A 21205-nucleotide genomic window follows, 5' to 3' on the forward strand; every position below is an offset into this window, starting at 1 on the left:
CTCAGCTACATGGAGGCAGCTGTCGTCTCCCTCCTTGCCCCCTCCCAGGAAGGGCCATAGTGCTGCTGCTCGGCCACTTGGGAGGCGGTCCTCTTCATCCAGACGGAATGACCTAGGAGTGGGAAGGGGGAGAAAGCAGGACTACCACAGGCTTAGATGAGAAGATAAAGGATTTTTATTTCCACTGCCTCTGAGCAGGCTTATCACATTTGAGCATTACTTCTCTCCCCCTCTAGGGCACTACATCAGAGCACGAGGGACAGAACAAAGAACCAGCCAAGAAGAAAAGGAAAAAAGAAATGAAATGCCTGAGTTAATGTGAACTTTGGGGCTTCTGCTTTCTTTTTTACCCAACAAGCAGCAGTACCCCCTTGTCCTACAGCCTGCACCAGCAGTGGCATCTTGGCTCTGAACCCAGGAGCTCCACTGCACCTTCACTCGGAGGCAGTCCGTTCTAGGCAGGTCCTGCTACCGAGGAGGGCTGACCTCCCGCAAGCCCTTCTGCACAAGCACAGCGCAAAGCCTGGGTGTGGGAGCCCACACCGTCCCGACGAAGCTCCACGGGAGCAAATACAGGGCACCTCCAGGCAGAGCTAGGGTCCAGGCTGGCTTCACTGTTCCAAGGAGCCTTTGGTGAGTTCAATTATCTGGTAAATATCCAGCGCTTCACCTGAAAGACAGTGTAGAGAGGTTAGGACGCTTCCTCCACGACTGGAACCCGTGTCCGGGAGCGAGCAAGCAGAGGACCTGTCAGGGATGGTAATGCTATGTTTGGGACTGTCCGTTTTCTGTATAAATAAGTTTGTCTAAGCTTATTTTCTTTTTAAATGTATCTTTCTGCTTTACTTGTTTGATATTCATTGCACGTTCTCACCTAAGAATGCACTTTAGCCTTAAATAAGAAATCTTAAAATATGTTTCTGCTGTGGTTGCAGAAGGAATAATAAACAGTACAGAGGGAATACTTGAGTCCTGGTTTCTTCCTCCATGTGATTATGTTCTCTTTGGACCTGGGGCACTGTCCACTGAACAGCCCACCCACCGTACAATCAACATGATGTGATGCACAATCAACAGATCAACAGATGTGTGGAGCTCACCCTGGGGAATCCCGTATCTCCTTTCCATCCCAGTTGGGTTGGAAGGGGTTTTACAATCCATGGTCACTTCCTTCCTGAGGCACTGGTCAATATCGACTGTGCTGAAAAAGGCGACGGACTGGGGTAGGTCATTGAGACCCAGCTTGTAGGCGAACATGCACCTGCAAGAGACCCGACCTCCTCTCAGGCGCGGCCCGGCACTTCCCCCGTCCCCCTAGCAGACCAAAATGCAGTGAGAGACTCCAGACACACCTCTTGTCCTGCAGTTCAGTACACTATTGATGCAAAACATTTGACTTTTTGTGTATTTGCATATCGAGTGGCCCAAGGACTCTGTTAGCTTTGTCAGGCACGACCCCCCAGGAGAAGATGGAGAGGGACCTCTACCCATTACGAGAGATCTGCTTCCCAAACTAGTTCTGGATGGCAGACTCACACAGAACTGTAATTCCTGAATTCAAACATGTAAATTAGGAATTTTACTATGAATTTTCTCATTCACAACGTCTTCTGGTGGTAGTCTGAATCACAAACTTTTGGCACTTAAGGAAACACTTATGGATTTAAAAAAAAAAAACATCTCGTTTGATTTTCTTTTTTTCCATTTGATTTTCAAAACAAAGGTAAGCATCTAGGGGAGTACAAGACGGCAGCTACTCTTGGGACACCTGACCTCCTCACTATCTCTCATCTAGTCTGAGTTTATGATATTTTCAAACCCGAGAAATTTAAGTTGAAGCCTGTCTTTTTGAAAATTTTTTCAACAACAGAAAAAGAAACACTCATTCCTAGGAAGATGAAAACGCAAAGAGCATGCTCAGCCTGGTCCAAAGGCCCAAGCGGCCACAGGCCCCCACCTACCTGGTCAGGAGGTTGGTGATCTGCAGGGCCAGGGCTGCGCGGTAGCGGTCCTCCTCTCGCACCAGGTAGCGGACCTCATCATGGATGCTGATGCAGAAGCGCCCGTCAATGGCAAATTCCTCAAACAGCCACTTCATGGCCACGAGCATGAGGTGTAAATAGTCCACAGCAGAGCTCTGCACCACCCAGTTCACACGGCTGGTCATAAACTTGGGGGCGAAAGGGGCACAGGTTAGGAATTTTGCCACACCCTGGCTCACTCTGGGCAGCGTGGAGGGGTGGGAGGTAAGGGAGCCCTGCCCTTCCCTGTGACCCCTCTCCCCCCACCTACCCCCCTCCAAGGAGAGCAATCTACCTCCCCCTGGACAGCCGAGGGCTCCAGGGCACGGCTAATGCGGCAGCCCAGCACCGGGGTACATGGGGTGTCAGACATGGCAATGCTCTCCAGCTTATTGAACATTTCTGATTCTGTGCCCCCCCTCCACGCTCGCTCGGCAGCCACCTCCCACTTCTTCCAACGTGACCTGGAGACCAAAACAAAAAAGCAGGGGGAGGCAAGCTTTGCCTTTCAGCTTCTCGGAGTGAAGAACAAAGCATCCCAGCTCTCCAGGGACCAGCCCGGACCCTCCCTCCATCTTTAATACACAGAAGGCTCTCACTTCCTCGAAGCTTCTCTCTGGATCTTGCGCAGATCCTGCAGGGAAACCCAGCCATCTTCAGTCCTGTCCACGGGGAGGTCCAATTCCCTCACCAGCCACTCACCCTCCTCCGACAGCCGATACCTGGGGGCAGTGTCGCCACCGTCACTCCCGTGGGAGTGCTTAGCCCAGTACTCATGACCATCCCCGGAGGCTCCGTTCCCAAGAGGGAATAGGCTGCAAGAAGCCAAGTGACTTGCCAGGAAGAGGCGAAGCCCAGACAGGACCCCAGGCTTCTGTGGGCTATGCCTCCGTAGCCCAGTAACGCCATACCCCAACACAAGAGCCAGCAGGGTTACTACCGTCCTGACCCCAGACACTGAACTGCCTGGTGCCCCACAGGCACCATGTTTTAGCTCAGGAGGCACAAAAGAGCTCCCAGCCCAGAAGGGAGGGACGGTAGGCTATGGCCTACTCCCTGAAGGGAATGGGCACTTGGGGAAGACAACATACAGCTGGGTCGGGCTGACACATCGGTTCCCAGCTCCGGTGCAGCCTCACAGCCCCGGTGTACCCCCTCAGAGCTGCACCAGGGCTTCCCCATGACCTGCGCCCTCCGTCCAGACTCCCCTGGAACCCCTTCAGAGGCCTCCAACCGAGGCCTAACCTCCGCTGTCCTCACGGCTCTCCCCTGCCTGCCCCCAGCACACAGTCCCCACACCTACCACTGCACCCTCGCTCACCTACCACCCCCCCTTAGTCTCCCTCGAGGAGGCCAGCTAAGCAAACACAGCCACTGCACAGCATCCCCAAGGAAGGTAGACATGCACTTCCCTCCCTCACGGCTGCTTCGGAGCCCACAAGGTGGTACTCCCGGGGCAAAGAGGCTGGAGCAGGCCCAGGCGTCCTCCTACAGCAAACTCAGTCCCAGGTCTCTGGGGTTGGCGGCTACCTGCTGCTGACACTACCACCCCACCCCTGCCCCTGCCCTCATGTGTTCCCTGCAAGCGTGTTCACAGCGCCGCACCACTGCAGCTGTTGATCTGCTAGCTTGGTGGCAATGTCAAGGTGCAGCCTTAATTGTGAGAGAAACTGTTTAAGACAATTAAGTAAGGAATTTCCACAACCCCAGGACCACCATCCTGGAGCCAGGTCAGAGATCTAGAGGGAGAGAGGCCCTTGTTACGCGGAGCAGAACACGCAGAGGGTGCTGTGGATGGGGGGAGGGACCCTCACCGGCGAAGGCCCTTGGTGACGGCGTACATCTGCTGGGCCTTCTCAGCCGCCTCCTGCCGTGTGAGCCGATGGTTGAACTGCATCAGCAGGCGCTCGGCGAATGGCTGCCCCGCCCCGTAGATGCGGCCATAGTTGAAGATCTTGGCGTGCTCACGGCTGATGCCCACGGTCGCGGCTGTCTTACTGTGCAGGTCGGTGCCCCTGCTCTTCCTGCCCTGCAGGGTCATCCAGCCAAAGGCCGTGCAGCCTGTGGGGCGGTGGGGGAAGACAGGCTTGAGAAAAGCAGCTCAGGAACACGCTGCCAGCAACGTGGCCACCGCTTTGGCCCAGCCCTGGCCCAGCCCTGGCCCCTGCTCACCATGCATGCCAGCAAAGTGGGCGTCTCCCAGCACAGCTGCGATCCACAACTCCTGCGAGTCCACGTCGGCACCCACGAGGACATAGCCAGGTGGGGCCTGCACCATGGCCTTCAACTCGCTGCCTACTCGGTCAGGCTGCAGAAGAGGGAGGTCAGGCCCTACCCAGACACCCCAGGGAGACTCCCGCCCCCGCATTCCCTGAAGCCAGACTGGACTGAGAGCACTGGGCTTCTCCTGACGGGGGCTGGGGCCCAGGAACTGCCAAGCACTGCCCCAAACCCCGGGACGGCTGCCTGGTGGCAGCAGGAAACCACTCCTCCCTCCACACCTGCCTGGCTCTGGGCCCCACCTCCACTCCACCACAGCCACACACCCCTCGTGCCTCCTCAATGTCTGTCAATGAGGGGGGCCCAGATCCAGTCGGCTGAAGGAATGGACAAGCAGCAGAGCTACTTCTGGCCTGAGTCCTGCCTGCCCCTGATCTTAGGTTCCTTTTCCTGCTCATGGAAAGCCCTCCACACCCCAGTTTCTAGAGACAGAGGAGAGGAAGAACAGGGATCGGAGGTGCAGAGGGCACGTACCCGGGCATTGCTGGCAGTGAGCCATGTCGGCTCCACAGCCCGGCGGGTGATGGTGCCAGCGGTCACCACCTGCGGCAAGATGGCCCCATAGCGGCCTTCCTCGTCGTAGTCTGGGTGCCTGGCCGGGGGCAGGATACATGAGTCCTGGCAGCTTTGGTCCCATGTCCCACCCTGCTCAGTTCTCCTGTCCCCACAATCACTAGGCAGCCCATACCTGGTCACAGCACGGGGCAGAGCTGACCTGGGAAGCCACACCACCATCTGGGAGCTGTGGGGACAGATGGAACTAAGGCTCAGAGCAGCCCCAAGGAGCAGAATCCACCCCCACGCCCAACTCGGGGCTACTGTGCTCCCTCATGGCCCAGCCTCACACTCTTCCCACTGACTTTAACCAGGGTGGGCTGTGACACGGCCAAGGCCTGGGGCCCCAGAATCTGCCATCCAGGGTCATACGCCATCCAACAGCTTCTGCCCTACAGTGCTTGTGAGGCATCTGACCTCAGCCCTGCCATGAGTGCCTCGGCCACACGTGGAGTGGACCTCAGCGGTGATGGCAACGCCCTTCTGGCAGCAGCATGCATGCTGTTGGAGCCACAGCCCCCCAGTGCCAGCCCTGCGGGGGGGACCCTAGCTCCCAGGCCGGCAGCCTCCTATGCTCCTCAGCCACATCAGGGTTTCAGCAGCTACGCCATATCTGGGCCCTACCGCACCATTTTCCACACAGACATGGAAACAGAGGCCACGGAGGGACTTGCCTGCACTCACATGACACGAGAACCACAGGCAGCCAGACTGTGGCCAGGCTTGTTCCTCTAGTGCAGCACGGATGGGGTCGGGGGCCCATGGGTGGGAGGCCCATGGGTGGGAGAGGTGCAGGAAAGGGGTCCCATTTCTGCCCTCCCACAGCAGCCCACCTGATTCGTTTATGGGCGTTCCTCCAGAAAGAAATCATTTTGTTGATCTCTAAGGCACGGGGCCCACTGGCACCTCCTGGGCCGGCCTGCAGGGTGCCATCCTCCATCTTGGGCAGGAAGTCCTTGGCGAAAGGGCTGCCCACATTGCAGCCGCCACCATCCTGCAAAGGGCAAAAGCATCCGGGGCTGGAAGCTGGCGTAGACCCCTGGCCAGGGAGCCCCCTGGTGCCCCATGCTCCTCAGCTCTGCCCACACTGAGCCCAGAACCTTGAGCAGAGCAGTCTGGGGCACACCTCTGACTGCAACACACATGCAGCACAGAGACATACACGGGGGTGGAGGGTGGGTGTTTCCACATTCCCAGCAGATGCCTCCAAGTGCAGAGAGTGCTGACCCTTACGTGTATCTATGATAAATTATTACTACCTAGTAAAGAGAACTGTAACAGTAAACTGTAATAAGTTAGTGAACTTGGCTCCTCTCACTCAAAATCTCTCATGTACTGTATTCACTCTTCTTACCCTGACATGAGTGGATACAATGCCTCCCATAAAGCAATGAAGTGAGGCGAGTGCAGCAGCGTCAGGCTACTAGTGACCCTCTGAGGACACACCAGCAGGAAGGTCATCTGCTTTGGAACCACAGGTGACCTGAGCAACAGACTGTCATCGGTGGTGGACAGAGCCCATTGTGTAGTGGTGTCAGACACCGACAGGCCCCGTCATTTAATGGTACCACCACACCCCTCGCTACCCCATTTCCAGGAGGCAAAGACTGGGAAAGATGGGGCCCCAGCAGGCAGGCCTGGCAGAGGAGTCCTAGGGAACTGCCTAGGAGCACACCCTATGCCACTACGCGTGTTGATCCCGTGCAAGGGTGGTTCTGGGCTGAGTCACTCTGGGGCCTGGGGGCTTGAGACACAGGGCAGCATGGGACAGGCATGAGTCAGGACACACACCTTGTGAGGCAGCTTGAAGAACCAGCAGCCGGGGATGTCCACATCATTGTAAGGTCCGTTGCCATGGTGATAGGCTGGCTGGCTGGCTCTGGGGCCACCAGCAGCAGTCTGTGGGGGCCACACACCTAGATGAGGCCCTGCTCCAGCACCTGCATTCAGCGAGGGCCATGGGGTAGGGTGTGGGAAATGGGCCTGAAGTGGCCAACAGCGTGCTGAGAAATGGCAGGATGGCCTCAGGCTCCCTCCTTGGACTCCAACAAACACAGAGCCACCCAAAGGGAAGGCAGCAACATGCATGCTGCCTTCCACCCCCAAGCCTCCACCCCCCTGCCCAGGACCTTGGGAACTCTCTGGCAGGGGAGAGCTACTTGGGCACAAGAGCCAGAGAACCCCAGAGCAGAAGCCCTGCTCACCAGAGCCGGGGGCTGACTGAGGCCTGCCCTTCCGCAGCGCTCCACCTCTGCTTCCACCTCCACCTCTGCTTCCATGCAGCCCAGTTCTTCCACCTGGATGGGCTCAGGTACACAGGAAGTAAAGTAGGGGGACTGGCTGGCCCAGCTCCATCCACCACACGCAGACAGCCGGCCCAGGGGGAGCCACCCAGTGCCCTTGGGTTACCACCCCCACCCAGGAGGTCCCCCCCCATCCTTGGGAGGGAGCAGAGACTCTAGAGCCCAGGTTCGGGCTGCCCTCACCGTCTGCCATACGGCGCTGCCGTCGGTGAGCAGGAACTCCTCCGCCAGGCCTGCCTGCTGGGGCTCCGGCTGCCGCTTCCCCTGTTCAAGACAGTGCTTCCTGTACAGGGACTCGATGGCTCTGGGCAGAGAAGAGCAGCAGCAGCCCCTGATTACTGGGGGCCCACTCCGGGCCAGGGAGCTCACTGGGGCCTTGCACAATTCCTTTTGCTTAGGCCTCAGAACCAGCTCTGAGGCAGAGGTGCGCAGTGCTCTCCCCCCTGGTTTTCAGACAGGGAGTGACAAATCACAAGTAAAACACCACGCGGTGGCAGGTGAGGATGCAGGGGCTGCTCTGACCCAAATCTAAGCTCCTCACCAGCTCAGCTGTTGCCTCCCCCGGGAAAGCTCTGGAGGCCGTGCAGCCGTCCCCACTAGGCTCCAGCCCCTTCTGTCCCCAAGGGCCCCACAGGTGACTCAGGCTATCCTGCAGAGCCAGGGCTCCCAAACTGGGCCACGTCAAGTGCCATGGCTTGTGGCTTGTCCCCCACACCTGCCTGTCAAAAGCCTGAGGTTTAGAATCTCAGACAAGTCAAAGGATTTCCCTAGGCCTTTATTTTGCCAACTCTAAAATGGGGATAGCCATTCTATGTCACGTGGCTGCCTGGAAACAAATGAGAGAGCACTACAAAAGGTTTCCAATCACAGAATATAACTAGTGCTCAATCAGTCACACACAAAAAAGAAAGACAGCCCATATCCCCGGCTGTCCCTGACAGCCCCCGCTCTGCAACAGTCCTGTGAAGGCAGCTGTGCCAGTGGACCCGAGCGGAGGGCTCTGAGCCCCAAAGGTAAAAAAAAAAAAGATGTCCACCAGGACTCTCAGACCCCAACTCTTCCACTAACCAGAGCTGGGCTTGGGTTTTCCAGCAAGGGGAGGGGGCCCTAGATCCACCCCTTCCTTCTCTGAGCCTGAGCCTCACCTGTACGGGCAGGCCACCCCAGCTGAGGCTGGGGCGGTTTCCGCTGGTGCCTGAGCCAGGTTGTCCCGCCGCCCAGGCACCAGGTATCCCCAGCCATGCCGCTCCGAGTAGTGCAGAGGGAAGCCATCCCAGGTCATCGCCATGAGTTTTGGAGTGACCCGCATCTGCAGGCTGAGGAGACTGGGGCCCGGGGTCCATGCAGGGTCATCTAGCCGGGGGCAGAGCTTCCGGTACCACCTATGCCCCGCCAGAGGAGAGCAGTGTCACAGTGTTGGGGATGGACAGCATGTGACCACAAGCCAAGTTCTCTCTCCCATGACCTAACCCACCTGTCCACCCTCTAAAGCCCCAAGGCTTTCCAGTAACCTCAGCCTATAGCCACAGGCCCCTCCCTCGGGCATACACCCATAATTCCCATGAGCTCCCCTAGAATAATTCAAGTATCTGAAAAGGAAAATCCTAGGTCAGGCCCACTGGCCTCATCAGAAGCCAAGGACCTACAAGGATGGCCCAGCACCGAGCTCCTTCCCCAGCTCCAGTCCATACAGGGTAACTGGCCAGGAGACAGTGCCACACCGCTGCTCCAGGAACACAGCAGGGCCTTCAGAGCTCCATCTCTCACATGCTGTTCACCAGGGCCAAACCCGAGGGGGAGCCAAGGGAGGCACCTGGAGCGCACAGCTTAAGGAGACCTCACTCTCAGGATCCTCCAAGTGCCAAGTCCACACCCCATTCTTAACCCTGGCTGCCCCTATTTTCTCATCTCTGCCAGTCTATGAGGCTCAAATAAAAAAAATCCCCTCCCTCAAGGAAGCCATCCCTGACTTCCCCAGGCAGACTTAGGTACTGCCTCAACACTGCTCACTCTTCCTTCTCATCATGAATATGAAGGCCAGCTGCACTGCTTGGTCTTCACGCCTAGCTCCTCCCAGGGAGGAGCAGCTCCTAGAAAGGAGCTGTGTTCCTATCTGCACCCCCAGAGGTGGTGGTGGTGGTGGGCCGAGCACACAGCAGGTGCTCAATGCAGTTGTACTGAATGAGACCAGGGAGCCAGGGGTCAGAGTGAGCAAGTGACTGGAAGACAGAACGAACAGCAGCAGGTCAGTAAGGGCCACACACACACCAGTGACAGAGAAGCCCTAAGGCAGGGGAAGGGTAGACTCTACATATATGAGGAGCTAGGGCTCACCCAGGGTGTCCGGGAAGGTGCTGGGGCCGCTTTGGCAGGCTCTCTGCGGTCCCCTTCAGGTGCTCCAAGCAGGCGCGGGCCGTGACATCTCGCTGAACCTCCTCCTCCTCACTGGGAGGGCCAGGGTCTGCACACAGTAGGCATGACAATCAGGAGCAGAAGGGTCTCTCAGGAAGACCTGCCCAGCCGACTCATCTCTGAAGGCCAGAGAGATCCCTTCCAACCTTCCCAAGGACCATCCCCACCCCACCTCCCGCCCATGCTCCCCACCTTCCTGATCCTTGGGGTCCCCAGCCCCCTCGATGGGCAACTTGCTGGCTGCAGTTGGCTCCTTCCTCTTCACCTTCTTTGCCTTCTTCTGCTTAAACTCTTGCAGGTCCCACTCCAGATCCCAGAGCCAAGGGTCCTCCTTGTACCTGCAGAGCCAGTCCACCAGAGAAGCTTTAGGCCAATCCAGAGGCAAGCCTCTGACCTGCCCGTACTCACCTAGCTCCCACACTCCCAAGGCCTGGCTACCTCTCCCCTGAGAGCAGCTGGCAGGCATCATTGGCCAGGTCCATCAGCGACTTCTTCATCTCCCACTGGAGCTCCTCATAGGTGTTCTGTGCCTCTGCCAGGTACCGCTCCCAGTTCTGGTTGACAGGCAGGTAGGAGACCCCCATCTCCAACATGCCAGCCAGAGTCACCGGGTGGGGACACCTGGGGGGGGGGGACAAACACCAGGGTGGTCATAAATGACCACAGAAAGCAAGGCTCTGGCCCAATCCCTGAGCCCGTCTAGCAAGCCTCAACCTAACTACCCATGTGACGTAGGTCTGAAGGGAGACCAGGGTCTCAACCACAGCTTGACCCCAGATCAACGACTTTGGAGGCGTGAGACACTGGCTGAGTAAGTGGCTCCGCCTCTCTGAGCCTCAGCTCCTTTATCTATGAAGTATCTAAAGTACCATCCCGTCCCCAGGAGAAATAGGAGTTACTCCTATTAGGAGTTAGGAATGAAAATGAAAACGGGTGCCATCTCCTGAGTAACGACCATGTGCCAGGCACTGTGCTAGGTCACAGACAAACCTCACAACCAGGGTGGTCAAGTAGTATTTGCTTCACAGACAAAAACACTGAGGCTCTGACAAACCAAGTGACTTACCCAAGGGCAAAAGAGTGAGGGAGGACAGTCAAGATTCAAACTTGGTCTAGGGGATACTTGTGACTGACCACACCGTAAGAGTGACTAACAAACATGACCAGGATCTGGGTACATAGAGAGAGGGCGCTGAATCACCCGGGAACACACATGAAACACAACCATAGCCCTTGGCGCCCCCCTCCAAGACCTCTAGAAAACCAGAGTCCAGGACCCAGGTGGCCACCACTACACAGAATGGCTCTGTTCTTTCAACCCAGAAAGGCTAAGGTCCATAGGCTGAGAAAGACCCAGTACCACCTTCTGACAGAGGACCAGATACTAGGACACTGCCAACCCCCAGGGGTTCCCCCGGGGACTCCCCCTCACCTCTCCAAGAAGAGCGGTAGCTGCTGCTGGAAAATCTCATAGGTAGCCCACACGTCCTGGGCACAGTACTGCATCAGAGCCTGGCACAGGCGACAGGAAGGCGCTGGGTGGGCAGTTGTCCCACTACCATCGCCAGTCTCAGGGTCAGGTATTGCCACTATACTCCCTGGGGTCAGCTAGGTCTGCCCCCACCCACCTCCCCAGAGTCCCTCCCCAGCACTATACCTGGAAGTTCTCACGGATGTCCTTCATGCTACCCTTGACGAACAGTTCTCGAGGCTCCTTCTCTAAGGGAGGCCCCCCCACATAGAGGCTGTGCACATCTGCCAGATTATTGATACTGCTGATATCCAGCCAGTCCCAGGAGGAGATCTGGCAGGGGACAGACCAAGGAATACAGCAGATTAGCTCAGCCCTGGGTCAGACAAGCAGGTGAGACAGTCCCAAGTGCCCGGCTCCAGCCCCCCACAGTAAGCACTCACCACCGGGCCACTGGCTTTGTTTTGGGACTTCTGGCCTCGCTGTGTGGGGTGGCGGGCCTTGCGCTTGCCCTGCTTGGCTGCCATCCACAGACTGCGCTGGAAGCCGCTGAGCCCTGAGATGGCCATGTGCATGCTCATGGTGTCCAGGAAGCGCATGCGGGAGCCCTGAGGACAGAGGCTGCAGCTGAAGCCACTCAGCCCTGCTTTGGTGCCGTCACCCCCCCACCCAAACCTGCCTCAGCCCCCTCCCATCACACAGCCTTCCAACACTAAAGCTATCCCCTCATGCTTACCCATGCTTCCCCTCCAGCCATGACAGGCTTGCCCTCCCAAATCCCAGCTACCCCTGAAGGTACAGGCCTGGCTCAATTCCAACACACAAGTCCTTCCCAGCATCCAGCAACAGCTCTGAGGGCTGCCTTGGGAACAGGGTAGCCAAATCGAGGCCATCTGAGCTCTCAGACTTAGCCCCTAGCCCCAGCCTGTAGCTCACAAACTGCAGCTCCTGCTCAGATCGGTAAGGCTGACCTGAAGCTATATGCTAAGGCTGCTCACACCTGCCCTGCCTCTCTGCGGTAGTTGTGAGAACTAGATAGAAGAGCACTTCTTGTAATATTAAGAATGCCACAAGCACACTTTACAAATAAGGAAACTGAGGCTCGGGAACATGAAGGCACTCACACCACTTTGTCCCTGGCAGAGGCAGGACGTGAGCCCAGGCCATGAGCCCCGGCCATGTGGCCAGACTCTCCAAAGACCCATGCTAACTCTCAAACACCACACAGACAACAGGATTACTCGTACTCTGCGACCACTCAGGTCCCGTACCAGGCAAGTCCAGGGGAATGAACAGCTGGGCCCAGGGACCAGGGGCAGGGCTGGCCAGCAGGAGGCCCCGCAGCCACTACAGAGACACAGGAGACCTGGCCAGGAAAAGCAACGCCTTCCCTAGCCACCGAGGTCAGAGCTAGGCCACCCCCTACCAGAAGCTACCCCAGCCCCAGGAACCTCACCTGGATCAGGTACTGCTCCCTGATATGGGCTCGATCAAAGCAAACGTTGTGCCCCACAACTAACTGCTCCTGCCAATCACGCTGGGTGGGGCCGCCTGCGCTGGCAGGGACCTCCAGAGGAATGAGGTCAGCCGGCGACAGCTGGCTGGTCCAAGAGTAACGCTCTTCCACCAGCCGCCGGCTGCACCAGGAATACCTGAAGGGGGCGAAAGGCAGCAAGTTCGGCAGGAGGCATGACACTTCCGCTCCACGACACCCATAGCACATGTACCGTCGCAAATCAGCTCCCATGCTAGCAGCTGGGACGTAGGCAAGACCAGGTGGGTACTCCCGACCCTCACAGAGCTAGAGAGCGGCTGGGGGTGTGTGGGGGGAGGCCAAAAAACTCCTTTACTTTTCGCGTCCACAGATACAGATGGAGCTAAATGCCACAGTACTGGATGTCCTACAAGGGCACCAGGGCCTGGGCCAACAAGGTGTGTGTGAGGTCCGGCACTCACAAAGTCTGTGCCGTTTCCAAGCCCAGTCAACCCCTCAGGTCCATAAGCACAAAACAGTAGGCATTCAAAATGCCAGTAAAAGAGACGATTACAAGAGGCAAATTGGGGGGGTCAGGGGGGAGTGGCAATAGAAAAAAAGACAAATGCCACACACGTACAGGATGAATCATCTAACAGCTGGAGATTCCAAAGGCCCAAGAGAATGTCCTGCACCTCGGAGCAGGTGTTGGGCCTGAGCTCCCCCTGGGGGAGCCAAGGGCAAGTGTTAGGACTGGAGGGGACTGGACTGGACGACCACCTGCCCACATAATAGGTGGACTGAGGGCAGAGTAGGAGCACTGCGTGCAGGCGCTGGACCCTGACGCAGGGAAAGGCTGGAGGGTGCCCAAGATTCACAAGGCTGAGCGTGGGGAAATGGCTGCCGAGCCAAAGCCTACTGTAAATCACAGGTGATGCCAAAAGGTCAGAGCCACTCAGCATCAAATGAGCGCCGGGGCCACATGGGGCCCTCACAGCTGTGCACAGAGCTCCAGGCAACCCTGGCAGGGGGTGGGGGGGCATCTGCCTCCAGTTTCAACAGAGAGTGGTTTCTGCAGGGAAGGGGGCTACTGGCAAAAAAGGGTTCCTCGTTTTAAACCTGCTAAAATCTAACCCACACTCCAAGTGGTGGCGATACACTCAAGGACTCAAGTTGAAACATCCTCCCCATTTAGAGCCCTTAAAAACAACACTGAAGAAGACGCCTGAAGATGTCAAATATTTAAGGCTATGGTGACGACAGGAACTCTAGGTGCAATAAAAGGCTAGACCGGTGGCAAGATCCAGGTCTACAGCTGCGCATGAGAGCCATCTCACTACACATTTGTGATAAAAGAAGCCAATGTGCCAACACCTTCGGTACATTTAAGAGGAACCAGATCAATGCCATCAAAACTCTATGCTCATCCTGTGAATCTCAGACAAATGTTGGGCCCTGTGCAATGTCCCCTAGGGTGACAACCAAAGTCCTCAGCCACAGCTTTTGGGAAGCTGAACCCTCCACTGCAGCCCCGAAATCTTGGGCTGGCCTGGAACTTAAGGTTACACAGCCATGGCAGGGACGTGCCCAAGCTCACAGGGGACTGCTCTGATGGCCCCATCCGGTACCCTGCACACCCCCCTACACAATCAGGCTCCCCAGGAGAAGGTCCCTGTGCCACCAGGCATATACTGAACAGCGCCACCCCCCATACTGGTGAGAATGGAATGAGGATGAGAGGAGGACAGGGAGAGGGAGGAGGAGGAAGAGAAAAGGTGGACTTCAGGTAAAATGGCCAAGAATGACCAAGAGATCAAAACACAAGGCTTTCTTGTCACTGGTCTCCTAATTTTCCCTCAGCCACCATAGCCTACTTCACCTTCTCAATCGGTGGCTGGTACTCCCTCTGTTTTGACCATCAAGTTACAAAGTAAGCACGGAGATTCTCATCTCAACTGGAACTAAATCAATGCGGAACCTGGTTTTGCTCTTTGCAGCCATTAATGCCTACCTTATCTATTTAGCCATGTTTTCACCATTTTCAACTGCATATTTAACATTTCGCAGCTTTCTTTACAAAGATGTAGCTTCCAATAGGAATAAAGAAACTGCTAACTTTTGTGCTGGCCATGCCTGAAAGCATTAAGGTTGTAAATAGTATTTTAATCCTGGAATGAAGAATAAAAAAAGGGGAGAAACAGGACTGCCATCATTGTTTGAAAAAGAAATGTGGGTAGCACTTAGAAAGTTATTTAAAAAGGAGAGAGAGAGATTTGGATACACCTGTTTGGGACCAAAATGCATCTGGGAGGCTGGGGGCAGGAAGCAATGGTCCTCAACTGGGGGCAATAGGCTAGGTGTGGGGGAATGCTACCTCGGGTGGGAGTGTGTTTGGTGACACTGCGGAGATACTTGGTCCAGTGTTTACGGGAGTGGCTGGGGAGGCTAAATGTCTCATAACGTCAGGGACAGCACCAAATCAAGGTGACCTCAAGTGGTCTCCCACCACAGTCCCAAGTACAACCTACTGCTGTTCTCCACACAGCCCCTATGCCACCTGACTTGTGTTTGGATATTTGTTTACTGCCTGTGTCTTTCTGCCAGAAAGTAAGGTCTGTGAAACCTGAGGTCAAGCCTATTTTACTTGACTTCACCACAGAATCTGCAGTCCCTAGGAGAGCACCGGAGTAGCACAGACTGGGAGCTCAGTAAAATTCACTGAACGGAACTACTAAGCTGGGACACCCCCCACCCACCTCCTGTACATGTGAAGTCCCCAGCGCCCAGCCCCTACTCACCAGGCCGAGGGGGATATGGCCACCGCCAATGTGGGGCAAGTTCCCTCTGCCAAGCAGACCTCCACGTCGAACACCAGGGCCCGCTCCTCGGGGATGGCCACGGGTACGGCCTCCCCCGCGGGGCCGTACCGGGTCCAGCCCTCCACCCAGGCCCAGCTCGGGGGCCGCGGGGGCGGCTGGGCCTGCAATAACGAGTTGGCCGCCTCCAGGTAGGGCAGGCTCTGCTTCTGGGCCAGGAGGCGGAAGTGCTGGTCCAGGCTGCCCCCGTAGAGGGGCGGCAGGCGCAGCTCCACGTCCGGCAAGGGCGTGGCCGGCTGCCCCCAGAGCCCGTGCCTCTGCAGGTGCTCGATGCTGCGGTGCACGGCGGCCTCGCCGGGCGTCTCCCCGCCGCTCCCGAAGATTTGCTCGTGAAGCCCTCTCGAGAGCATCTGGATGTGCAAGGGGTTGTGCCGCAGCTGCCCGCCCTCCGAGGACCGCGCTGGCGGCGGCGGCTGCTGCTGCTGCTGTTGCGGCGGCGGCCCGTCGCTGGGGACGGGGGCGGGGCCGCAGCTGGAGACCCAGCGCCCCGGAGCTGGCACTGACCCTGGCGCGACGGTGGTGGCGCCGGCCACCCTCTTCCAGAGCAGGCGACTCATGGTAGGTGCAGGGAGCCCCCCGCTGGGAGTCAGGACACCTGGCTTTGGGCTCCAGCTTGGCTGCTTTTACTGGCCGAAAGACGTGGAGGGAGACACGTCCTGTCTCTGTTTTCCAGTCAGTGAAATGGGTCTGACCATGCCTGCCTTCCACCCACAAATTCTGAAGGAGACAGACGACAGCAAGTGTTATTTCTTACGCGTGCGGCCCGCATTCCGCGCTAAGTAAGCCCTCGCTCCTCGGGCACTGACTGCGTCCCAGGCAGCGTGCCAGGCGCTTTAGGGGCAGGTTCTCCGTGGGGCATCGGACAACCACGGCAATTACCAAGAGCCCTCCTGAGGACACGGAGGTGCAAGCAGGATCATCAGTGAACTTGGCGGCGGGCGGGCGGGCGGGGGGGGGGGGGGGGGGAAGCAGGGTTAAGAGCGATGGTCCGGGAGGAGGACGCGGCGGCGGGTTTGAATCCCGGCTCCGGCTGTTAGGAGATGCGTGACCTTGGGCGAGCTCCCTAAGGCCCCAGTCTCCTGCTCCGTGAAATGGGGGTACGGATTCTACCTGTCACACAAGACCGCTGTCCGAGGGACTCAGGGCGAACAAGTCGCGAGACCCGACCCCCGGCGAACGCCCGGCAGATGGTGGCTGCCATGACGGTGGCCCCGAGGGCCTACGCCGCCAGGTGCCAGGCCCCGGGATCCGAAACCTCAGGGCGGGCCGCCGGCCCCCCGGACCCCCACCCACCCCCGGTGGCGGCCCCGCGGCTTCGGGCTCCCCGCAGCCCCCGCGCGCCCGGCCGTGCCCAAGCCCGAGCCCGAGCCCCGCGGCGCCGCGGTGCGCCCTGGGACAAGCCTCCGCCCAGCTCCGGGCCTCGCTCCCTGACTGGGAGGGAGGGGCCGCGCCGCCGCTCGGCGACCCGGCTTCCCCCGCCCCGACTTCCCCGGGCCGACCCGCCGGAAACCTCGGTCCGTCCGGTGCTTCCCGGGCCGCGGCTCCCGACCCCAGGCCGACGGCGCGGCGTCCCTCTCCGCGCGGCCTACGCAGCCTCGGGGTGGCGTGTGGCCTCCAGCCGACCAGTCCGCCTCGCTGGCAGCCGCAACTTCCCGTCTGCGCCCCGCTCGGTCCCGCGGCTACCGAGAGGCAGGCGGGAGACTCCCGGCGCGACCAATAGGAGGTCCGCAAGTGGACCGGTCCGGCCGCAGGGGGGAGAGGGGAACTTCCGGGTGGGTTCTCCCTACGGAACTCTGAGAGCCAAAGTCCAAACTCCCCCCTACCCAAGCAACAAGTGGATTGGTCCCAGGCAAGCCGGTGGGCGGTAATGCTACTTACATTGCCCGAAGTGCACCCAGCGTCGGGTGGCCGCGTGGCCTAATGGATAAGGCGTCTGACTTCGGATCAGAAGATTGCAGGTTCGAGTCCTGCCGCGGTCGCGAGGGAAGCTGTTTACAATTTTTGGTTTAGTCCTCAGGAAAGTTAGCGTCGGGACCTAGGAAATGTTAACGTCTGTTTCCACCCCACAAAAGACCTGGGAATACCCCGATCCTCGGAAGTAACTGCTCCGGCTCTACACGCCCCAGCGAAGTTGTTCAACTGTGTTCCTGGCGCGGGGGCTCGTTTCTAAATTGTACCCCCGACGCAGGGGGAGGAGCCAGGAGGGCGAGGGGCGTCTTTTACGGAAATCCCACTTTACAATCGGTTGGTACGTGGGAATGACAAGGGTTCGCAACTGGAAGGGAGCCGCGTCCTGCCCCGCCCCGTGCTCCCTGTCTCCATCCTGGGCAATCCTGATGGGACAACATGCTCTCTTTCCTGGAACCCGATTCAGCATTGGTCGCAAGCCCCCGCCTGCGGAGCCTTCCAGTCTCTGCGGTCTCCTGCCTCTCCATCCACCTCCTCGTGCTCCAGGGGCCGCAGCAGCTCTGCTTTCCGTGCTCCTTGGTCCGAGGTTGATAGACTGTAAAGTACCTGGTGGAATAAGGCCCACGTGAATAACAAGAGCCTGGAGGTTGGAGCCGGGAGACCCAGCTGCGCGGATTTGAGATCAAGAGAGATTTGAGGTCGACCTGAGTTCACAGCGCTGATTATGGACCAAATTCAGGCCTCGCTGAAAATCATTCCCCACCTTCCAGCCTATGCGTGTGTCAGGACACCCTGAGCTTATTTGACAAACTGACTTCGGTATTGTTCAAGGGTAGGGTGGGGAGATACCCAGGCAAACACCCTCCTCGCGCCGGCCCCCCACGCTGTAGCCCCCAAAGAGGCCCTGGGAAGCCCCAGGCCAAGGCTTGGGAAGGCAGTGCTGAGGCTTCGTTTCTCCATATATCTCCCCTTTCTTTATTTTGAAGTATGAAATATTTTTCATAAACCGTTCTGGGTGTATTTCATAAACACACAAATGTTTTGATTTTCTCCTTGGGGGAAAAATACAATCAACTGCAAATCCACTGTATTGTAATCTGTTTGTTGTTGGGTTTGGTTTTGGTTTTGGTTGGGTTTTTTTTTTTCCACTTAATCTTATACTGTTCACATTTTTGCAAAATGCCAAGAGAGGATCTCAGCTTAAATCAGGGAGTGAGGAAAATGCTTGCATTATTTCTTGTAATCTGCTACCGAAATTTGGCTTCTCCTTCACTGGTGAGGTTAGATGACCAGCCACAGTCCTAGTACCTGAGACTTTGTTCTCAATAGCAATCACAGATATTTTCATAACACATTCCAGTTGCTGCAGATTTTTCAAAATACTGTTTATACTCATCTGTACTTCAAAATAACCATATCTCTAGGTCACTGCTAGAGCTTGTCATTTAATGAGTTAATTAAAAAATGCATATTACCAGGACGCCTGGGTGGCTCAGCGGTTGGGCACCTGCCTTCAGCTCAGGGCATGATCCCGGAATCTGGGATGGAGTCCTGCATTGGGCTCCCTGCATGGAGCCTGCTTCTCCCTCTGCCTGTGACTCTGCCTGTCTCTCAGTCTGTGTCTGTCATTAATAAATAAATAAATCTTTAAAAAATGCATATTACCTATTCTAATATTTCATCATCTTTGGATTCCTTTGTAATCCTCTGTCTCTTATGCATTTAAAAACATTATTCTAGGAAAGTGTCTATGACACACACACACAAAAAGCTAAGAACAGACCCCTGGCCTAACCAAATGGCATTTCCAGGGGATACTGTTCCTTGGGTCTGCCTGGTATCTCCTGGTAGAACAACCCTCCCCTTAGGTTCAGTGCCAGGAAATGTCGTCGATCAAGATGCCTGTCCCATCACAAGGCTGGTTCAGGCCAGTCTCTGTGCCCTCACCTCAGAATTAAAATCTTCAGCAAGGAGGAACACCTGGGTGGCTCAGTGGTTGAGCATCTGCCTTTGGGTCGAGTGGTGATCCCAGGCTCCCTACAGGAGACTGCTTCTCCCTCTGCCTATGTCTCTGCCTCTCTTGTGTCTTTCAAAATCTTAAAAACAAAACAAAACAAAAGTATTGAGAACAATGCCTGACTCAGAGTAATTGCTCACAAAATGTAAGGTATAGGGACGCCTGGGTGGCTCAGTGGTTTAGCACCTGCCTTAAGCCCAGAAAATATCTGGCGTGATCCTGGAGTTCCAGATCGAGTCCTTTATCGGACTCCCTGCGTGGAGCCTGCTTCTCCTTCTGCCTGTGTCTCTGCCTCTCTCTCTCTCTCTCTCTGCCTCTCTCTCATGAATAGATAAATAAAATCTTAAAAAAAAAAAAAAGTAAGGTATGATTATTCTGTGTCAGCACCTCTGCAAAAGCTGTGCCCGGGCTGAGCACCTCCAGGGCATTTGTCCCTGAAATAACCAGACCTGCCTGACCTGGCTTCAGAAGGCAGTAGGCACCAATCTCTTTTGAGCTGTTTCTAGCAGAAATATAAGGGCAAGGGAGCAAGGGAGGGCTCATTTGCGGGGGTCAGCTCATGCCATGCTGGGTCTCCATCTACCACATATGGGATCAAACTGGCATGTATATGAAATTCGGGATGAGAGTTAATAGGCTGGCACCCAGGTGGCTCAGTTGGTTGAGCATCTGAGTCTTGGTTTAAGCTTGGGTCATCATCTTAGGGTCCTAGGATCGAGCCCACATGTCAGGCTCTGTGCTCAGTGCAGTCTACTGGAGATTCTCTCTCTCTCTCTCTCTCTCTCTCTCTCTCTCTCTCCCTCCCCACCCCCCGCCCTCCTACCCCTGCTCAGTCTCTCTCTCTCTCTCTCAAATAGGTAAAATCTTAAAAAGAGAGAGAGTTAATAGGCTATTTTCACATTAAGCTTTGTAGTTCAGGTGGATATTTGATTATGTCAGACCTGTGTAGTCTAAGGCAGGAAAAAAGGAAATTGATGAAAACATGAACCATTGTTTTTGTGGATGAGAAGTTCCCTGACAGGAAGAGACTGTGCCCTATCCGTTTTTCTGTTCCTAGCATGGAACTTGGCACACAGAAGCAGATGCTTGTTGTCCCCACCGCCAATGTCCCTCTCTGGCTTCTGGCCAAGGGCTGAGGAGCTCTCTGTCCCTGGAGCCAGACACAGGGCTTATTAACTGAGCTGAGCCAATCAGGCATTCCACCAAGAAATGAACAGTTATTTCCTTCATATCATCTAATAGCCGTGAATGTTGAAATTTCCAATGGCAAGAGCCTCTTTTTGCTTTAGCTAGTTTGGGTTGGATTTTCTGTCACTTGTGATGGAAAGAGCTCTCACTGATTAAGTGCTTGTTAAATATTTGCTGAACAAATGAGTGAGCTTTTTATTTCATGTCTTTTTCTAAATTCCACTGAAGTGAATTTCCCTGAGAGGAGACCAGGCTATGCATAAGATTCTTAACTTGCAAAGTGCTCTGCAGTTTGTAGTTTGCAAACCCTTATGATTCCACCTTAGCTCCCCCACTATTTATGATACCGGTGATGTCTCTGACACAGGTAAGTATTTTAAAAGAAAACTTGAAGGGCACCTGATGGCTTAGTCGGTTAACTGCCTCCAGCTCGGATGAGGAGCTGAGTCAGGAGCTCAGGCCAGGAGCTCAGGCTGTGATCCTAGGTCCTGGGATGAGCCCTGCAGTTGGGCTCCCTACTCAGCGGGGAGTCTGCTTCGCCCTCTCCCTCTCCTTCTGCCTCTCCTCCTACTTGTGCTCTCTCCTCTCTCTCTCAAATTAAAAAATAAAATCTTAAAAAAATAAACATAAAAGTAAAAGAAAACTTGGTATATTTCTACCATAAATTGAAAACTATCACATTATAAATATAATTTTAATA

General features: G+C 56.1%; 2 protein-coding genes and 1 non-coding gene across 7 annotated transcripts in view; 2 read left to right on the top strand and 1 right to left on the bottom strand.

Annotated features, from left to right (window-relative positions):
* Positions 1 to 962, top strand: part of FANCI (FA complementation group I) — a 73170-nt gene extending 72208 nt beyond the window's left edge. For all 3 annotated transcript variants that reach the window (XM_026001072.2, XM_072737302.1, XM_072737303.1), the window contains exon 38: positions 237 to 962. In XM_026001072.2, coding sequence (XP_025856857.2) covers positions 237 to 317 — 81 coding nt within the window. In that variant the 3' untranslated portion in view covers positions 318 to 962. The remainder of the gene's footprint in view (positions 1 to 236) is intronic.
* Positions 158 to 17141, bottom strand: POLG (DNA polymerase gamma, catalytic subunit). 3 transcript variants are annotated; one of them, XM_072737304.1, is made up of 23 exons: positions 16903 to 17141; positions 15315 to 16109; positions 12499 to 12694; positions 11486 to 11650; positions 11229 to 11375; positions 11004 to 11083; positions 10010 to 10192; positions 9764 to 9909; positions 9494 to 9620; positions 8305 to 8541; positions 7343 to 7463; positions 7061 to 7153; positions 6648 to 6755; positions 5690 to 5850; positions 4990 to 5043; positions 4776 to 4893; positions 4194 to 4329; positions 3836 to 4082; positions 2621 to 2743; positions 2317 to 2485; positions 1962 to 2170; positions 1101 to 1261; positions 158 to 670 (listed from the first exon to the last, which is right to left on the bottom strand). In XM_072737304.1, exons 2-23 carry the CDS (start codon positions 15947 to 15949, stop codon positions 612 to 614), a joined length of 3675 nt encoding a protein of 1224 aa, XP_072593405.1. In that variant the 5' UTR covers positions 15950 to 16109; positions 16903 to 17141; the 3' UTR covers positions 158 to 611. The 3 variants fall into 3 exon arrangements, with proteins under 3 accessions (XP_072593405.1, XP_072593406.1, XP_025856865.1); XM_072737305.1 differs by lacking the exon at positions 16903 to 17141 and adding an exon at positions 16272 to 16422; XM_026001080.2 differs by lacking the exon at positions 2621 to 2743 and having other exon boundaries at positions 16903 to 17087.
* A 157-nt stretch (positions 17142 to 17298) lies between these two features.
* TRNAR-UCG (transfer RNA arginine (anticodon UCG)) lies at positions 17299 to 17371 on the top strand. The gene has a single exon. It is a non-coding gene; the product is annotated as a tRNA-Arg (tRNA).
* The last annotated feature ends 3834 nt before the right edge of the window (positions 17372 to 21205 follow it).

The sequence above is a fragment of the Vulpes vulpes genome, chromosome 14 (assembly GCF_048418805.1).
Source record: "Vulpes vulpes isolate BD-2025 chromosome 14, VulVul3, whole genome shotgun sequence".
Classification (NCBI taxonomy): domain Eukaryota; kingdom Metazoa; phylum Chordata; class Mammalia; order Carnivora; family Canidae; genus Vulpes; species Vulpes vulpes.